This window comes from Aspergillus puulaauensis, chromosome 6, assembly GCF_016861865.1.
Source record: "Aspergillus puulaauensis MK2 DNA, chromosome 6, nearly complete sequence".
Classification (NCBI taxonomy): Eukaryota; Fungi; Ascomycota; class Eurotiomycetes; order Eurotiales; family Aspergillaceae; genus Aspergillus; species Aspergillus puulaauensis.
Window position 1 is genome coordinate 3,448,623 of NC_054862.1, and position 17,863 is coordinate 3,466,485.

The 17,863-nt window shown below is 52.6% G+C and overlaps 10 protein-coding genes across 10 annotated transcripts; 5 read left to right on the plus strand and 5 right to left on the minus strand.

Annotated features, from left to right (window-relative positions):
• Positions 1 to 539: 539 nt before the first annotated feature.
• Positions 540 to 1,570, minus strand: APUU_61407A (uncharacterized protein; the record flags this gene model as incomplete). Its single annotated transcript, XM_041694745.1, has 3 exons — positions 540 to 695; positions 745 to 1,091; positions 1,144 to 1,570. The coding sequence occupies 3 exons, from the start codon at positions 1,568 to 1,570 to the stop codon at positions 540 to 542; spliced, it is 930 nt and encodes a 309-aa protein (XP_041560545.1).
• A 619-nt stretch (positions 1,571 to 2,189) lies between these two features.
• APUU_61408S (uncharacterized protein) lies at positions 2,190 to 2,882 on the plus strand (the record flags this gene model as incomplete). Its single annotated transcript, XM_041694747.1, has 1 exon — positions 2,190 to 2,882. The coding sequence occupies one exon, from the start codon at positions 2,190 to 2,192 to the stop codon at positions 2,880 to 2,882; it is 693 nt and encodes a 230-aa protein (XP_041560546.1).
• A 122-nt stretch (positions 2,883 to 3,004) lies between these two features.
• APUU_61409A (uncharacterized protein) lies at positions 3,005 to 4,793 on the minus strand (the record flags this gene model as incomplete). Its single annotated transcript, XM_041694748.1, has 8 exons — positions 3,005 to 3,351; positions 3,405 to 3,703; positions 3,754 to 3,871; positions 3,922 to 4,010; positions 4,059 to 4,158; positions 4,208 to 4,492; positions 4,540 to 4,622; positions 4,687 to 4,793. The coding sequence occupies 8 exons, from the start codon at positions 4,791 to 4,793 to the stop codon at positions 3,005 to 3,007; spliced, it is 1,428 nt and encodes a 475-aa protein (XP_041560547.1).
• Positions 4,794 to 5,404: 611 nt separating this feature from the next.
• APUU_61410S (uncharacterized protein) lies at positions 5,405 to 7,315 on the plus strand (the record flags this gene model as incomplete). The annotated part of the gene is made up of 2 exons (XM_041694749.1): positions 5,405 to 6,020; positions 6,090 to 7,315. The coding sequence occupies 2 exons, from the start codon at positions 5,405 to 5,407 to the stop codon at positions 7,313 to 7,315; spliced, it is 1,842 nt and encodes a 613-aa protein (XP_041560548.1).
• A 426-nt stretch (positions 7,316 to 7,741) lies between these two features.
• APUU_61411S (Zn(II)2Cys6 transcription factor) lies at positions 7,742 to 10,030 on the plus strand (the record flags this gene model as incomplete). The annotated part of the gene is made up of 8 exons (XM_041694750.1): positions 7,742 to 7,831; positions 7,893 to 8,002; positions 8,058 to 8,849; positions 8,898 to 8,984; positions 9,039 to 9,328; positions 9,382 to 9,577; positions 9,630 to 9,782; positions 9,835 to 10,030. The coding sequence occupies 8 exons, from the start codon at positions 7,742 to 7,744 to the stop codon at positions 10,028 to 10,030; spliced, it is 1,914 nt and encodes a 637-aa protein (XP_041560549.1).
• A 533-nt stretch (positions 10,031 to 10,563) lies between these two features.
• APUU_61412S (SDR family NAD(P)-dependent oxidoreductase) lies at positions 10,564 to 11,385 on the plus strand (the record flags this gene model as incomplete). Its single annotated transcript, XM_041694751.1, has 1 exon — positions 10,564 to 11,385. One exon carries the CDS (start codon positions 10,564 to 10,566, stop codon positions 11,383 to 11,385), a length of 822 nt encoding a protein of 273 aa, XP_041560550.1.
• A 56-nt stretch (positions 11,386 to 11,441) lies between these two features.
• APUU_61413A (DUF427 domain-containing protein) lies at positions 11,442 to 11,880 on the minus strand (the record flags this gene model as incomplete). Its single annotated transcript, XM_041694752.1, has 4 exons — positions 11,442 to 11,473; positions 11,520 to 11,600; positions 11,648 to 11,753; positions 11,800 to 11,880. The coding sequence occupies 4 exons, from the start codon at positions 11,878 to 11,880 to the stop codon at positions 11,442 to 11,444; spliced, it is 300 nt and encodes a 99-aa protein (XP_041560551.1).
• An 829-nt stretch (positions 11,881 to 12,709) lies between these two features.
• APUU_61414S (putative salicylate hydroxylase) lies at positions 12,710 to 14,244 on the plus strand (the record flags this gene model as incomplete). The annotated part of the gene is made up of 6 exons (XM_041694753.1): positions 12,710 to 12,790; positions 12,842 to 13,443; positions 13,506 to 13,570; positions 13,614 to 13,692; positions 13,739 to 13,848; positions 13,898 to 14,244. 6 exons carry the CDS (start codon positions 12,710 to 12,712, stop codon positions 14,242 to 14,244), a joined length of 1,284 nt encoding a protein of 427 aa, XP_041560552.1.
• A 132-nt stretch (positions 14,245 to 14,376) lies between these two features.
• APUU_61415A (uncharacterized protein) lies at positions 14,377 to 14,846 on the minus strand (the record flags this gene model as incomplete). Its single annotated transcript, XM_041694754.1, has 2 exons — positions 14,377 to 14,712; positions 14,766 to 14,846. The coding sequence occupies 2 exons, from the start codon at positions 14,844 to 14,846 to the stop codon at positions 14,377 to 14,379; spliced, it is 417 nt and encodes a 138-aa protein (XP_041560553.1).
• A 262-nt stretch (positions 14,847 to 15,108) lies between these two features.
• Positions 15,109 to 17,815, minus strand: APUU_61416A (uncharacterized protein; the record flags this gene model as incomplete). Its single annotated transcript, XM_041694755.1, has 7 exons — positions 15,109 to 15,804; positions 15,857 to 16,255; positions 16,306 to 16,407; positions 16,462 to 16,578; positions 16,628 to 17,119; positions 17,167 to 17,649; positions 17,705 to 17,815. 7 exons carry the CDS (start codon positions 17,813 to 17,815, stop codon positions 15,109 to 15,111), a joined length of 2,400 nt encoding a protein of 799 aa, XP_041560554.1.
• Positions 17,816 to 17,863: the final 48 nt, after the last annotated feature.

Below are 17,863 nucleotides of genomic sequence, written 5' to 3' on the forward strand. Positions count from 1 at the left end.
AATAATTGTCATGGACACTGGCTGATGCACACTAACCGCCTTTCACAGTGAGGCATACCACTGCCAGCTGTTCTCCCTTGCAACAAACCTGTCGCAATGCATTGAGACCCTCGTACTACTGATCTCGAACGACAATGAAACCATCGGTAGCCCGACTACCGTGGTCCTCGTCGAAATCACCGTCTCTGCGTCCGAGTAACGCACCCTCACCTCGAGGCACTGGATACGCGTTCAAGGAAATAGCTGGAATAAAGGAATGGATAAGGCGCGGACGCTGGAGCGGGATGTATACTCGTGCGACCTACAATTTGCTGGCTGGGTGGCGCTGGATCGGACCGAAGGACTCCTTGGACTTACGTGCCTGTCGTTCTACCGTCCTGGCCCATTGCGTCGATCCTACTTGGTGGTTAAGACTGCCTTCTTGAAGCACGCTTCTGATATCAGGGACGAGGAAAATGTAATATCTGTTTGTAGCAAACAAACTACAACGGTATTGTTTCAGCTGTTATCGTATTAGATACTAACGACTGGACTATTGCTTACGCCCTTGAGTTATTACTAGGAAGATTATATCCTCCACTACTGGAAATTATCTTGAACGCATTCTGGAAGAAATCAAAGATACCCTGACCTAGCCACTGTGGCATGATCTCGCTTCGACTGCCCTCCATTTCCTTGCGGTGCGGACCAGCGACCTTCAGACTGTTAGCTTCGATATTTTGGAGGATGAGAAAGACAACATACCAGCGTACAGCTACCGCTAGCGCCCTCGACCGAGTTCTGCGCAATGGCCAGCCCGACGTCGGCCGTTGTGTTCGGTTTCAGACCATCTGCCTGCCACTGCGTCCCCGCTTTGGCCGTGATATTTGTGTATGTGAAGAAGGGCGCTATGCCCGTGACTGTGATTCCATGTTGTTTTGCTGTGACATGCGAGCTTCGCAGCAGGCCGATGATGGCGTGCTTTGAGGATACGTATGCGGACACCCCAGTGCCGCCAAAGTAGCCGGACGTCGAAGCGACGAGAACAATTGATTTGCGCCCAGCGCTATTGTTGGTAGATGATTTCATGTAATGCATAGCGAGTCGTAGTGCTAGGTCACGCTGTTAGTGTTTGCTTGTTCCAGAAACAGGATGTCAACGTACTGTTTAATGTACCCTTCACATTTACGTCGATAACGTTGAATGCACCGGTGGACTCGAGCAGATTCCCCTGGTCGTCTGTGCTTTCGATATCCAGCGTCTCTGTCTTCTCCATGATGCCTGCATTTGCGACGACAGTGTCGATGGACCCGAACCGGTCTATGGTCCCGCGGAACAGATCCAGCATCTGCTCCCAGTTGAGGATGTCAACGGGCGTAAAAACGGCTTTCTCAGGATACGGGAAGCTCGCAATCAGCTTCTGGGCAGTCTCCTGCGAGCTGGGAATATCGGCAATCACCACGTTGGCGCCATTGGTGTTGAAAACTTTGGCTGTGGCTGCACCGATTCCGCCTGCGCCTCCGGTCACTATGACAGTCTTCGATGCCAGCTGGGCTAGGACATCGGACTGTTGAGACTCGGAAGAGCCCATGATTGATATCTGTCTTGGTTGTAAGGTCAGGGGTGGGCAGTGTCGGTGGCCAGCGGTCGGTGGTCACTATGCCTGTCCGCAACAGGGATACGCGCAATGAGGTTTGAATAAGATTGTCTTCAGATTCAAATGTCAGATGCATACCTCGGAGAACCGCCGAGACGTTGTGAAGCCTCAGATCGACGTGGTGGGGGACATACCTCGTCTCGGTGCACTCAGTATACTCTGGACCCGGAGGTGAGTCCGGGCTCCGAAGCCCCGCTTGATTCATGCACATTCTGGTCCTCTTGCACCACCACTGCACCTCAAACAGGCTTTCAATCGGGTAAAATGCCACATGGCGCGCGTATTATTACTCCTTTGGCACCTTGGTCAACGGAACTTGCCCGCACTGACTGATTGTTACTGCCTGACTCGATGCTATCCCGGACAACACCAACTGCTCCGCCAGAATCCGTAGATCCCTGGTGTGATATGCACAGCTCCCATCGTTCTCCAACTGACTCAGTATCGCTCTATAAAATCTTCGCAGAAAAGGCCGAGTGCTTGGACTCCAACCACCCTCCAGGCTCCAACCCATACTGAGCGCTAGGACCTCCAACCCCCAGACCACAAGACAATGGACGCCCTCTTCCAGAGTCTCGAGCAGAAGTTCGAGGCTGCCGGCTTCGACTCCAACCGCTGGTACATCCTCGCAATTACAACGCTAACCGCCAGTACGCAGCCGTACGAAGCCCATCAGCTGTACAACTACCTCATCAACAAGCCCGAGAATGCCACACCTGACGCCCGCAAGGCCATTATCCGGAGGCTGCGCGAGGCCCTCGTAAAGTCCATCTCGATCGTGGGCGTGCCAAAGCCCATCGAGTCGATCTTGGCCATTGCCAAGGTCGAGAGGCCCGAGGACAGGGACTACGCGACCACGCGTGAGAACTGGCAGGCCGACAGGGCGAACCATGAGCGGGCGATGGGGTGGTATGATAAGATCTATGGGCGGAATGCCAGTGACACGCTGGGTCTGTTTGATGCGCACAGGGACTTTACGTGGATTAGCACGGAGATCACATATGGGTTCTATCTGTCGGATCGGCAGGTGCTCGATGATTTGGACACGCAGTTGGTGGTCCTTCCTGGTATCATGATTCAGAACCTGAAGCTGGAGACGCATTGGCATATTCGCGGGACGAGGAGGCTGGGCGTTAGTAGTGAGAAGGTGCAGGCTATCTGGGAGGGTGTCAAGCTGGTCGCGGCGTTCTTTGAGATGAAGCTGGACAGAGTGCCGACTGTTCAGGAGGTTGAGTATGATGTTTAGACATGCGTATTATTAGTGCTAGAAGTCTAAGAATGCCTGGTGTAAATATCGACGATGCTGGCTAAATGATGCAAACGAAGTTGATCACGACAATTTGACAGAAAGACAGTATAATGATAAGACTAAGTAACCCACGGTATCTCACCAGTTCCCTGGATCTTCTTGTTCAGTCGACGGTAGTATAACGCCAACGAGAGAGCCAGCCCTGTAGCAACGGCGCTCATGCCCGCATTGACTCCGTGCCCTAGACGGTAGGCCGGGGCATCCTGCGTCCTGTAGATCCAAACACCGATGATCTGACCTGGCCCCGAGAATGCAATGTTCAAGGCGATGGTGAGCGAGTTTGCTGTCGTGGTGCGGACGTTGTCGCCAACCCAGGCGTTGAGCGATGGGAGGCCTGCGAAGACGCTGCTTGTGGCGATGATCAGGAACGCGTACCGAGCACGGAAGGCATCTTCAGGAAGGGAAGCTACATTAATTAGCAGGCAGTCCCTGGGAGTAGTGTATGGCGTGGTGTCTTACCCTGGATGATGAATGAGATGCATGCGCAGCCACAGGCGATGGTGGCAATGATGCCCCGGTCTTTGTAGTGATCGGAGAGCCAGGCCGCCAGCAGAGTAATGGGATAGGCGACGGCATATGGCGGCACTGTGAACAGCTGTGCATCAAGGCCATCGTAGCCCAGTCCGCTGACGATGGTTGGGGCGAAGTAGGCCATCGAGGCAACCCCACACCCGATAGTCAGGTAGGTCATGTAGTGCAGGTAAAGGCGGATCGAGGTGAGCGTGTCTTTGGCATCAGGCCAGTTGATTTTGTCGTCCCTGGTTGGTGTAAGCTACGTTATACGAATATTGAGATATGGGGATCGTACCCTGAAGAGCGATATGGGCCCAGACGACGCGCCTGCAGCTCTTTCTCTTCGGGCGACAACCACCCAGCCTTCTCAGGATAACTTGGCATGAAGACGAAGACGAGGAGGCCGACAGCAACTGAGAGGTCAGTGTTATATTATACAGACTACAGAGGTCGAGACACTTACTGCTTGGTACGCCCTCGATGATGAACAGCCATCTCCAGCCCTCCAGGCCCTGACGGCCATTCAAATGCCCAACACCGTATGAAATTGCACTGAGAAGTCAGATTCATATCTTGTCGACAATGTAAACCGCAACTTACCCTCCAAATGCACCAGACAGCGTGGCGCTGCACATGAAGAAGGCAATCCGAATCGCGCGCTCGCTGGGTTTATACCAGAAGGTGAAGTAGAAGATCATTCCTTCGCCAGTCAGAATACTGATTTCAATAAGGTATAAGAGCAGCCATACCAGGAAACACGCCTGCCTCAGCAGCTCCCAGGAAGAAGCGCAGAACCGCCAACTCGTTGAATGTATGCGTAAAGCCAATGCCAGTGCAGAAGGCGCCGAACGCGACGACCAGGAAACCGAGCCAGCGATGCGGCTGGACCAGCTTGAGAGCGATATTGCTGGGGGCTTCGAAGATGGAATAGGCGACCAGGAAGACCATCATGCCGATTGTGTATTCGCGGTCGGTGATGTTGTTGGTCTGCATCAGGGCGTCGCCCGTCTCGGCGTTCATGATTTTGGCATTTCCTGGCGGGGTTAATTGGTGATAGATATTGATAGTAGGCATTGCATACCAACGTTCGATCTATCCAGATAGCACAAAAGATAGATGATGGCCGTGGGCAGAAGCATGCGCCGGTCGATGCGGCGGACGAGTCTGGATAGGGGCACGGTCAGCCAGGGAATACACGACAACAACGGCGAAACAGGGACTGGAACACCTTTTCTCGGCATCTACATCCTCCATGCTCAGTTCCCGGATATCAGCGTTCTGGTCCGACCGGCGCTTGCTGTCCAGATCGGCCTCGAGATTGTCGCTGGCGGCCATCGTTCTGTGGCGTAGAAATTCCAGAAAAACTCAATTCAACGCGACACGAGCGCTTGTGGCTGGGAGGAACACCGAACAAGATGATTGTCGCTGCACGACAGAATGCGTCTTTAAAGGGGGAAATCCAGGAGTGTTGCTGTTGCTGCAACTCCTCGCATGTCCAGTGGCCTCGACGCTCGTACCCCGGACTTCATACTCGAACACGGAAAGGTGCGCCCCAGCGACCAAACGTACGGCTTTGGAGGAAACGACGGACTCGACAGTGGGGAGAAGGGCCCAATCAAAGTCCCTAGTAAGAATTGATCGGTGCCATGACTCGTTGGGGGTTGCTGATCGCCGGGCTTGCGTTATCCACGACCAGCCACATTGCACCAACAAGACACGCTGAATCCACTGCTGATGGAGCACCCCGGAGCCCTCCGGATGCCCCAGACTAGATTTCCACCCTCGTACGACAGATATACTGCGAATCTTGCGGGGAATGCGGGGAGTGATTGTTGTCCTGAGCTTGAGCCTTGAAGCCATGGCGGGATTTGGTTCCGCTATAAAGGCTTGTCTGTCGTGAGTCTTTACAATCTATAGAGCTTGTCTGCCAAGTATAGATCACAATCATGACCGTCTCCCAAGCCAATGGCCCCGTCAATGTACCACTTGGGAAGTTCCCAGCGACTGCACCGTCCAATCTACTGCCCTCAGACGCAGATGCACTGGCCCAGGGCGTAGTAAATAGAGTCAATGACGCCCTGGCAAAGCGAGACTTCAAGGCCGTCGCGGCACTGTTCTTTACAGACGGCTACTGGAGAGACCACCTGTGCCTCTCTTGGGATCTTCACACAGCAAAAGGGCGAGACAGCATTGCCAGCTTCCTCGACGCCAATTGCAGCCGCTCGTTGCAGCTGGACATTGATCGATCCTCAGACTTTCGACGCCCGGTTGCTTGTGCTCTCGATGGACTGGGAAACTCCCACGGCATCCAATTCTTCACGACGATCGACCTGGAATGCGGCAGGGGCCGTGGGGTCGTGCGACTTGCCCAGGAGGACGGGGAGTGGAAGATCCTCACATTCTTCGCCTCGTTGCTGGAGCTCAAGGGGCACGAGGAGCCACTCAATGGGCGTCGCAGCAAGGGGGTTGAGCACGGCGGTCGTCCTGACCGAAAGAACTGGCAGGAGAGACGCGAGACTGACGCTGAATTCGGCGAAACGGAGCCTGCTGTGCTGGTTATTGGTATGTCATCTCGCCCTCTGTCCTATCATCTATCCTATCGTCTATACTGAATATGTCTGACACCGACAGGCGCCGGCCAAGGAGGCTTGACGGCCGCTGCCAGGCTGAAGATGCTCGATGTCGACACTCTTGTCATTGACCAGAATGACCGGATTGGCGATAACTGGCGCCAGCGATACCACCAGCTTGTCCTGCACGATCCGGTGTGGTATGACCATATGCCCTACATCAACTTCCCGCCGCACTGGCCGGTCTTCACCCCCAAGGACAAGCTCGCCGAGTTCTTTGAAGCGTACGCCAAGCTGCTGGAGCTGAATGTCTGGACTCGCACGACACTCAAGTCGCCAAGCTGGAATGGGAAGCAGTGGACTGTCGTTCTGGAGCGTCGGAATCCGGACAACACTGTGTCGACGAGGACTGTACATCCCCGGCATATCGTCCAGGCTACGGGACATTCAGGCGAGAAGTACATTCCACCCCTGGCCGGTCTTGACAGCTTCAAGGGCGATCGCATCTGTCACAGTTCCGATTTTAAAGGTGCCTTGCATGCAAATAAAGGGAAGAAAGCTGTCGTGATCGGGTCGTGCAACTCCGGCCACGATATTGCCCAGGATTTCTACGAGAAGGGCTATGATGTTACGATGGTCCAGCGCAGCACGACGTGTGTGATTTCGTCCGAAGCGATCACTGATATTGGCCTCAAGGGCCTCTATGACGAGGATGGTCCTCCCACTGAGGATGCAGACTTGTGGTTCTGGGGCATGCCAGCGGAGCTGCTCAAGACACAGCAGATAGGTGTCACTGCGGTCGAAAATGACCATGATCGAGAAAAGATTACAGGGCTCGAGAAAGCAGGGTTCAAAGTAGACAACGGACCTAACGGGGCAGGGCTGTTGCTCAAGTACTTCCAGCGCGGAGGAGGATACTACATCGACGTTGGAGCCAGCCAGCTGATCATCGACGGGCATATCAAGATCAAGCAGGGAGTAGAAATCAGTCAAGTCCTCGCTCATGGCCTGAAATTCGCCGATGGTACTGAGCTCCAGGCCGACGAGGTTATTCTTGCAACGGGGTACCAGAACATGCGCACGCAGACACGACGTCTCTTTGGCGACGAGACGGCCGACTCGGTTGGCGATGTCTGGGGGTTCGACGAGAACAGCGAGATGAGAGGCATCTGGCGGCCATCAGGACACCGGGGACTGTGGTTTATGGGAGGGAATCTGGCAGTGTCGCGGTATTACTCGCGGATTCTGGGCCTGCAGATAAAGGCGGCCGAGCTTGGTTATAGATAGAAGTAATACATACGGAGTATAGAATGAGACAACACACATTATCTACAGTCTCTCCTGCCTATAGTCTGTCCGTACACTACCAGTCGACTGAAAGCTCCAGACATTTACATTTACGCATGCGTCGGTGGAGCCGTGGATCCGGAGCAGAGTTAGTCTCCGGATATGCCCCAGCAGCCACGCAGCAGACGGGATTATTGGCCCAAGATCGGCTTCACGAGGGCAGCCAGTGGATCCTCGCTGGAGAACAGCCTTTGCCGGGCGCTCCGGGAGTCCAGGCCCGGACTGCGAGGGTGGCAGCAGGCTGGCCGTACTTTGGAGCTCCGGACTCCGGGACCAGCTCCTCCCCCTGGGCCTCTGCCACGCCGGGCTCTGCCTGTTTGATTCGCGATTCTGCTTCAATCCACTTTGCTTCCATATCAGCCCACCATGGCTAGTCACACCAGCGAGGAACTGGGTCCGGACCACCGCAACGAGCCGCCGGGGGGAAAGAAGCGGCGCCACGACGTCGCCAGGCAGGTATGCTGTGTGATGTGTATCGCCGCTATGGACTCGCTAATATGCAAGTAATCATCACCAGGCCTGTGAGCGCTGTCGCGTGAAGAAGACTCGCTGCGACGAGCAGTTCCCTTGTGGGCTGTGTCGGGGAATGGGGATCGAGTGTGTCTACAGCTACCGCAAACAGACTCGGTAGGTCTTTTTATTCTTTATTTTATTTCAAGAGAGGTAAATCTGACGAGGGTAGTAGCGAGATCTCCTCGAACGCCCTGCTCCGAATGCTGGGACGCCTGGAATGCAAGCTTGATAATATTTCCGCAAAGACGCCTACTGGCTACTCCTCCCATGCTGGCACTATCCCACACTCAGGCACGCCCTGGACAGCAGACAACCCTCCACCACCTACCTACGTTTCTCCTCCAGCCCATGATGTCGTCGAGAGTGCGCCCAGCTTCCCTCCGTCCGCCGTCGTCCCCTGGAGTGCGCACCAGCTCATCCTGTGGAGGCCGATCCTCCCGATGCTGCCGGACGCGATCAAGGCGATTGTCAACGAGCACGGCGTAGACTACTCGACAGCGCTGGAGATGAAGAGACCCCGTCTGCCCATAGGACCGCGACCAGGCAGCAGGAACGAGACGGACTTGCTGGGGAATCTCAGCGTGTCGATGGTGAAGGAGCTGTGTGAATCGTACTTTTCCACATTCCACCTCACATACCCGATGATGGACCGCACATTCTTCCTGCGCCATACGCTGCCTGCGGCTATCAAGGGCGAGTTTGGATACGACGTCGAGAGCTGTGTTGTGCTGGCTGTGATGGCCCTGGGCTGCTGGTCCAAGCGGGCTCTGGGGGAGTTCCACGAGTATCGTTCCCAGGGCCAGCGCAAGCTATCAGGGAGCGATATGAGCTATGAGTACATGGGGCCTGGCGTTGAAGCAAATATCCCTGGGCTCGCCTTCTTTAATGAGTCTAGGAAACGCATTGGTTGGCTGATCAACGACAATGACATACAGAGCTGCCAGTACTATCTATTGTCGAGGTATTTCCTATTAAGATCGTCCAGCGAGGCATCACTGACGCTTGATAGTATGTTCTATGCACAACTGGTGCGGCCTGTCGACTGGTGGACAATGGCCAACCGAGCCAGCACCTGCTGTCGCATGTTCTGGGAGAAGTAAGACCTCGATCTGTTGTACCAAACATAAGTAACATATAACTAACGGCGTAGTGTTCCCACGCCCTGCGACGAGTGGATTGTAGATATGTGGTCGCGTCTGTTCTGGAACGCCGTCATGTTCGATGCTATCCTGGCGCAGGAGCTGAAGCTCCCTGGAGGCCAGCTCGACGAGCTCTCGCAGCGAGTCCCCTTGCCCACGTTTGTCAAGTTGCAGCAGCCTGCATTCCTACCGATGGAGTCGGATGCTGAAGAGGACGATTCGTTCTTCCATTATCACTTTCTGGCGCAGGTCGCCCACCGGATCCTCTTGACGAGGACCAAGTCTAGTATATTTTTTACCAGTACGCCTTCTCTCTTTCTTCAAAGCTCTATGCCAATTCTGACGAGGTGACAGGTGAATATTCATCACCTTCAGTACAGGAAGAACTGCACCAGCAGCTCGAGAGATGGCGAAACCAACTGCCCACGGGTCTTCAATTCGACGACGACCATCTGGCTCCATTGCCTGACTCCCCCAGTGAGATTCTCGTCGTCTCCTGGCTTCGCTTCCGGTATATCATAGCCAAGTTCCACTTTGGGAGACCTTTACTGTAAGAATGATCTAAAGACCTCCTATCACTTCTCCTAGCTAACCTGTCGCAGCCACAAAGTCATCAGCCGGCCAGAGGACACGACAGATGCCGAACTGCGCAGATGTGCAGAAGTGTTTGACCAGATCTTCCAGTGGGAGCCCATCATCAGAGTCATCGCAGTGATGCCGAGCTGTATGCCGTTGAAGTTCCAAATATCCTCACAGTATGTTCTTCCTCTGCCCCAGGGTGCCAACAGGGCTGATCACCAGCTGTAGACTCTTCAGCCACATCATCCTTGTATGGTGCTTCCGACACTGCGCCGATCCCAGAGTACAACAGGTTGTGCCCTCGCGATATCGATCGTGGTGTAACTTTGCGCTTGGATTCCTGCAGGAGACTGCGTATTCCGGGCCCACGCTGGCGAAGGATGCAGAGATTGCAACGATTTTATGCCAGGACTTGATCTACTAGATCTAACTTAATAGCTAATGACTGACGGCCCACTTTCCAGACATTCTCTATACGTATATACGTACTAGTCCTGCAGTAGTCGACAGTGGCGCGTCTGGAGCAGTTCCACACGGTTTGATAGACAAATTGTAGATACATCACCATGTCCAGCGATCTAATCTCTGCCGAGACGACCCGCCAGAACCAGCAGATCCAGAGTCCCATATGGCATATACGTAGCTAGTATATACGATAGTCGTGGATGCAGCTCCACCAGCTCGGAGGGATTCCGCACTCCCGGAGCTCGCTCCAGCACGTCCGGACATGCAAGATTGGCATTTCTTGGAATTCTTTTTTTTTCTGGATAACGTCTGAATCGGACAGGCTCCGAACTGCGCTTTGATCCAAAATTTGGGATCTGGGATGCCATGCCGCGTCGCGCGGCCACGATTATTGAAGAGCTGTCAGACTTAAGACCCTGGCCTGGTCGCATTTCCATACTGTACTGCACCATATCGCCTGCTTTCTATCGATAATTCGCCATCGACGCTATCATGTCCTTCGCTACATACCCCGACCTTAAGGACAAGGTCGCCCTCGTCATGGGCGTCGGCCAGACTCGCATCCCCGGCTCAGACACCTGGGGCAACGGCGCTGCCATGGCACGACTCCTCGCCTACAGCGGCGCAAAGATTGTCGGATGCGACCTCTCACTACCAGCGGCAGAGTACACCGCGAGTCGAATCCGAGAGGAGGGCGGGGTCTGCGATGTCATGCAGGCAGACGTCACCTCGTCCAGCGACGTGCAGAAGGTCGCCGACGCTGTCGTGGCGCAGTACGGGCGAATCGATATCCTGATTAACAATGTCGGGGCCACTGCCACGGGCGATCCGGCGACGATGCCTGAGGAGCTCTGGGAGAAGCAGCTGCAGATTAACCTTACGAGTGTCTACCTGGCTTGCCATGTTGTGCTGCCGATTATGGAGAAGCAGGGATCCGGGGTTGTCATTAACAATGCGTCCATCGCGGGCTTGCGGTATATTGGAAAGCCGCAGGTTGCGTATTCGTCTGCAAAGGCTGCTGTGATTCACTTTACAAAGGTCACTGCGGTCATGTATGCGCCCAAGGGCGTGCGGTTGAACTCGATCGCCCCGGGGCTCATGTACACGCCGCTGGTCGAGAGCCTGAAGACGAGCGGCCAAGAGGAGGCTTATAACAAGATCATGCAACAGCCCATTCCGCTGGGGAGAATGGGCGACGCCATTGATGTTGCCAATGCGACTGCATTCCTGGCCAGCGATGCGGCCAAGTATATTACGGGGCACAACTTGGTCATAGATGGGGGCTTTACCAGCAGTGCTGTGTCGGTGTTATAATGTCATGAGCGATGATACTTGATTTATGAATAGACCTATTTATCGATACCAACTACTTATTCGTCTGTGATTTCCACCTGCTTCTTATCTGTTGATGTTAGCGTGCGCAAGGGAACTTGACAGCGGCAACTCACCAAAGGCAACATGGTCCTTGATATTAATAGCGGCATCATATGGCTCTTTGTAGTACCAAACTGCATTCTCATTTGTTTTCCCTGATACTCCATCAGCTGGGTGCTGCTTGTGACGAAACACGGCTTACCGTCGACAACTATGCTCCAGTACGAAGCGTAGCCTTTCCACGGGCAAAAGGTGGACAGATCAGAGGATTGAAGAATACTCCTATCCTTGATAGAAGACTCTGGGAACTGTCTCCATATTAGCAAGGTCTTATGGGGAGATACTGGGACATACGTAGATATTGCCCTCTACCGTCTCCCACGAGTCCGTCTCAGCGATGACACGGTCGCCTACTTTTGCTATGGCGTGGGGCATTGCTAGACTTATTTCTTCACTGTACCTTGTATGAACTGACACAGATACACTGACCAGACGAATATCCGATGGGACCCCGCGTGCTGGTGATATACGAGCAGATGCGGGGGGAGGATTACTAATTCCAAGGCGTCATAAGCTTAACTAACTAGATAACTATAACTATTCTGATTGTACTGATTTATAATAATTTATATTGCAATGATTGGTTACTGTCATCTTCCAGAATATTTTGCTCTGCTTGAGATGTCTCTAACCATGGCCGGTCCAACAAACTCACCGGATACCGACAAAATGGACTGAACTCGGATATGAACTGAACTCGGAGATGACAGGTCAGATAGGAAGAAGAGCATAATTAACCGGATCCAGCTCGTATTAATATTTTGGCAGGGGCTGTGGCCGGTCGAGGTTCTCCGCGCTTCCTGCATTGGCCAGCAATACTATCTGCTAAGAGACAACCCCGCTACCTTACGATGAAGCCATAATGGAGATTAGCAACTGATTATCTTCGAGTACGATGAACAGCCTGCGCTCAAGCACGCGTGGGTTAAGGGCTGAGGATTGATGGTGGCCTTCGGAGGCCGACGCAAGGGCAGGGATATTGCAGCAAGGAGAATCCAGTTCAGTTCGTCTCTGGCTGACAGAATCAAGGCTGGGTAACACGAGTCCACGGTCTGGCCGGCTCTTATCATCAAGGCGCTGAGACTTCGACAGCCTCACCGTGACTCGATTTCTGGAATGGTCCGAGTCCATATTCAACCATCACCGACGACAGTCTCTTCCACAGAACGCAACCTCAACTGGCAGGATCTTACTAGCCGTAAATATGAAAGTCATTATTGTGGGAGCTGGTATTGCTGGTCTTGCTGCTGGAATTGGTCTCCGCCGCAAGGGCCACGACGTCAAGGTGGGGATCTTGATAGCGAGAATACATCGCCATGGAGCTAACGCTTGACAGATATTTGAACGCTCGAGCTTGCTCCGCGAGGTTGGGGCAGCAATTAATGTTTGCCCTAATGCCTCCCTTGTCCTTGCGCAATGGGATTTCGATGTAAAGAGAGCTCGAATGGTAGAGGCACGTCGGCATATGTTGATATCAGGCACCTCGCTTGACACCATGTCTGGAGTGCAATATCCCGACTTTACTGGTTTGTACGGTGGTCCCTGGCTTCTCGCACATCGAGTCGATCTGCATTCAGAGCTACGACGCGTAGCCACTGATCCTGCAGGATTGGGAAGGCCTGTAGATATTATCCTGCGTGCAGAGGTTGTTGACTACGATACTGACAAGGGGTCTATTACACTCGCAAATGGCTCGAGTCACAAGGCTGATCTGGTTGTGGCAGCGGATGGTGTGCATTCTTCTGCTCTCCGCCATGTTACCGGCCAGGAAACCCCTGTTGTATCTACAGGCTGGGCTGTCTTTCGGTTTTTGTTGGCCGTTGAAGAGCTGCGGGCGGATCCTGATATAGCTCCCCTGCTTGAAGACGGTGCCACGAAAATTGAGGACGGCCTGATGAAGATATTCGCCGTCGAGGGACACATGAGACGCCTGGTTTGGTATCCTTGTGCCGAGTAGGGAGTTCTATATATCGTTCTGGTTCAGCGCTGATGCTCAATAGTAACAATATCCAGAACTTCGTCGCTGTGCACGAAGACAGAGAGACAGGAGACCATGAACGCGAAGGTAGGGCATCCTCTCTATTCACTGCTCAACTAACAATGATCAGACTGGCATCGTTCTGCTGAGGTCGAGGACGTGCTCTCCTACTTTGGCGACTTCCACCCTGATGTTTTGAAGATTATCAGGTAGCCTACTTATTTCCCTCTCTATACAATTACTAAACAAGCGTAGAAAAGCGACAAGCATCACGCGGTGGCCACTGTTGCACCGTGATCCCATTTCAACGTTGAGCAAAGGCTGTCTGCTGCTCATCGGCGACGCAGCGCACCCCATGCTTCCTCGTGAGTTTGTAACTATACAGCTGCCAAATGATGTACTGACCCATGCCAGATCAAGGCCAAGGGGGTGCTCAAGCGATCGAGGATGCAGCAGCACTGGGTGAGGTATTCGCAGACCTTCCGGCTGATCCCCCGAGAGACGAAATACGCAGGAGGCTTGAACTGTTCGAGAAGATACGCCTCAAACGGGTCTCAGCAATGCAAATGCTGTCACTCGCCGGACAGGATCAGGCATTTAGGGTGCGTGAACAGGCGCAGCAGTATATGCCCGACGGTGTCAGTGTGCCGACAAACCAGTCGGAGTTTTGGGACCATAATTTTGGCTACGACGTTATTGAGGATAGTCAGCGGCAGTTGCAGACTTATCTGAAGAGTAAACCCAATGTTGCTTCGTTATGAGCAGTATGGCTATGATATCTCTCTTATTCTCAAAATCCAATTCGTGTCGACAGATCAATCCTACAACACCACATCTAGGCTGGCTTTTCTCAACTAGAATATGCATTAAATCAAGTAATTGGCTTTTAAAGACTATTCTAGACCAGTATTGCGCCAGAGTCGCAGACACACAAACCATACTGTATCAACACACTCCGTCACCGTATCCGATGCAAAGAAACTGGTCCGAAAGATATAACACGAAGTCTGGCGGTAAGAGGGTTCATCTTCCCAGTTAGCAACACTATCAGTAGTCGAAATGTCCAGCTGCTCCTGGTTGGACAATGGTCGTGATAGTTTCATGCTCGCACCCACCAGGGTTGTATGTGTGTCCTGGCCATAAGGTGCTATAAATGGGTCAAAAGTCGTCGTCATCTTATTTCCTGTACATCCGGCTTCATCCCATATGGTGATAGAGAGTGGCATGTACTGCAGAGTTGTGGTTGTCAGAAATCATCCAATATATTCCAGTGTGTACTTACGAGATCTGGAGTAGGAGAGGCCATAGCTCCTAATAGAAAAACAATCCACAGCATCGTGGAAGACCAGCTTCGTGTAAACATGTTGAGAGAATAGATTGTGCTAAATGAAATAAGGAATTATGTTCTATCGTAAGGGATAAACAACGGATATATAGAACGGTAACAAAGGATCCGCCTCCCTAAGTCACAGTATGGCTTGAATGAACTATAAAGGATATGATATAAAGACAAATGATATATTTAAGATAGATAAAGGTTTCCATGTCTAGCTTCCCTTGGCAATGCATATCAGAGTAATTGCTTCAATCATGGTCATATATCAGAAATAAGTGGCAGTCGTAATCTAGTTCAGCGTGAACGAAACGAGCGAAGCTCCTTCATGCACACGCAGAATATTATCATCAACAACTTCAACATTAGCAGATTCAATACGCCTATTCACGAACCTGATCTGCATGGGTGAAGCAATGCTGCCCTGTATAACCTGAGCGGTAGCCCCCTCATCTGTGTCGCGGATTCTCAGGGCAGTCTTAATCTCTCCAGGATGCTCGTAATCTGCAATCCGAGCTGTCGTGTCCATTCCCTCCACCCAGTTTACTAGCAGTATCACGTCCTTGCTCCAGTCGTACACTACGCTGCCCAAGTCCGTGCTTAAACTGCGAAATATAGCATAGCCCGGACGCAGGAGCACAGGCAGGGAGGAGAAATCGTGCTTCTCGGTCAAATATCCACCACCAGTGCGAATCTTTCCATCTAGAATACCATACCAGTCTCCCTTGGGGAGATAGTATTGGATGTTGCCCTCTGCGTTGAAGACCGGTGCAACCAGGAGGCTATCGCCTAGGAAATACTGCATATCCTGATACCAGGCTATGGGGTCGTTTGGGTACTCGATGAACAGTGCACGCAACATGGGGACACCAGTTTTGTGTGTTTCAATAGCGCTGGAGTAGAGATATGGCATGAGAGAGTGCTTAGCGTGCACGAAGTATTTCAAGACTCTGTCTGCCTCTCCAGTCTCATCAATCAGCCAGGGGACCTGATTCCCAGTTAGCGTTTCCCAATATGTCGGAGACATGAATCTATCTTACTCGGAAACTACCACTGCCATGTAGCCTGGAATGGCTGGAGAATAGCCCAAATGCAATCCACCGCTTGAACAGAGCAGGATCGGGTTTGCCTTCAAACCCACCGATGTCATGAGCCCAGTAGCCAAAGCCAGACAGTGCCAAACTCATCCCCCCGCGCAGAGTTTCGGCCATGGCCTCGAACGTGCTATACGGATCGCCGCCCCAGTGTATGGGGAATCGCTGGCAACCGGCTGTGGCAGAGCGAGCAAAGAGAGCTGATTTGTGCGCGCCAAAGTTTCTCTCTAGAACTTCGAAGGTGATCTTGTTGTAGAGGAAGGAGTAGTAATTGTGCATCTTCACGGGGCTGGACCCATCATAGTATACGACGTCGCCAGTAGGGATGCGCTCGCCAAAGTCAGTCTGTCAGTTTGATTAGAGAAAACACTTGCTGGTCATGGCAGGTATATCACCTTGAAGGAGTCGACGCCCATATCGACGAGTGCTTGGAGCTTGCCCTGATACCAGTCACAGGCCTCTGGGTTTGTGAAATCGATAAATCCCATGCCGGCTTGCTGAATCTCCAGTGTAAGCGTAACTATATAAGACTGACGAGAGTGAATCCTTACCCAAAAGTCGTATTGCCACACGCTGCCATCTGTTCTCTTGAGAAAATAGCCCTTGTCTGCGGCCTCGTCGAATATGGAGCTCTCCTGGGCAATGTACGGATTGATCCATACACAAATCTACATAGTCAGCACTAGCTGGAGTATTCAGGAAGCAATAACAACCTACATGTATTCCACGATTCTTAATCCGCTGCAGCTGCCCCTTTGCATCTGGGAAGTAATCTTTGTCAAACTCATAATCGCACCACTTGAACCCGGGCATCCAGAAACAGTCGAAATGGAACACGCTGACCGGAATATCGCGCTCTGCCATTCCATCCAGAAACGATGTGACTGTGCCTTCGTCATACTCGGTTGTAAAGCTGGTGCTAAGCCAGAGCCCGAATGTCCACGCAGGAGGGAGTGCCGGTTTGCCCGTGATTGTTGTATAGCGCTCTACAATCGACTTTGGGTCTGGACCGTAGATCAGATACATTGCTAGAGACTCTCCAGGAACGGATATGTTGACTCGCGTTGTCCGCTCGGATTGGATTTCGAAAGAGATGAAGTTTGCGGTAGGGATGAAGACACCGTAGCCTGCAGAAGTGACGAAGAAGGGGATGTTTTTGTATGTCAGTTCTGATCCGGTGCCACCATCTTCGTTCCAGATTTCAATGCTCTATGAGAATTAGCAGAATATAGCACTCTATTAGGGGTAGTTCATACCTGCCCATTCTTGACGAAAGGCCCAAAACGCTCGCCTAGACCGTAGACCTTGTCGCCAACCCCGAGCTGCAGCTGGTAATTCACCCACCTCTGGCCCTTGTTGGGATCGAGATAGCTTGCTCGAGGGTGCAGAGCCGTTGTACCTTGCTTGACATACCCAATCGAGCGCCACCCCAGCTTGGTCAAGAGCCTGCCATCTGCATGGAAGCTGATATCGAACGACTTTGGGCGCGTATCCACAGACGCAGACAGACTGCCTTCTTCGATGCTCAGGCTGTCTGTCGTTCTGCTGGTACGGACAGCAGATGCACGGTTTGGCTTCCCTCCGGGGAACAGCTCAAAGTGCGGTCCTTGAGTGACGCTTTTCTGTCTCGTCCAATGGGTAGAGGATAGATGGAGGACATTGTCGACTGCGGAGCTCAAGGAGTGAGTCAACGTCGGATTGTTCAACGTATCACCGCGGTGATTGATTGGCTTTGAGGACTGAACAGAACTGTCAGTTCACGATCTATATGCACCAGTTCATGTCCGTTCATACCGTGACAAAATGCAGTTCCTCGTCGCGAGACTCAGCGACAACTGCCTCAACGGCCCAGTCGATGAGGGTGTCTGGCGCTGGATGCCAGCAGCCATGCGAGAACTTTACCATATTGGGTTCGGCGATTTAACAGCTAGCCAGCCGAGATTATATCTATGC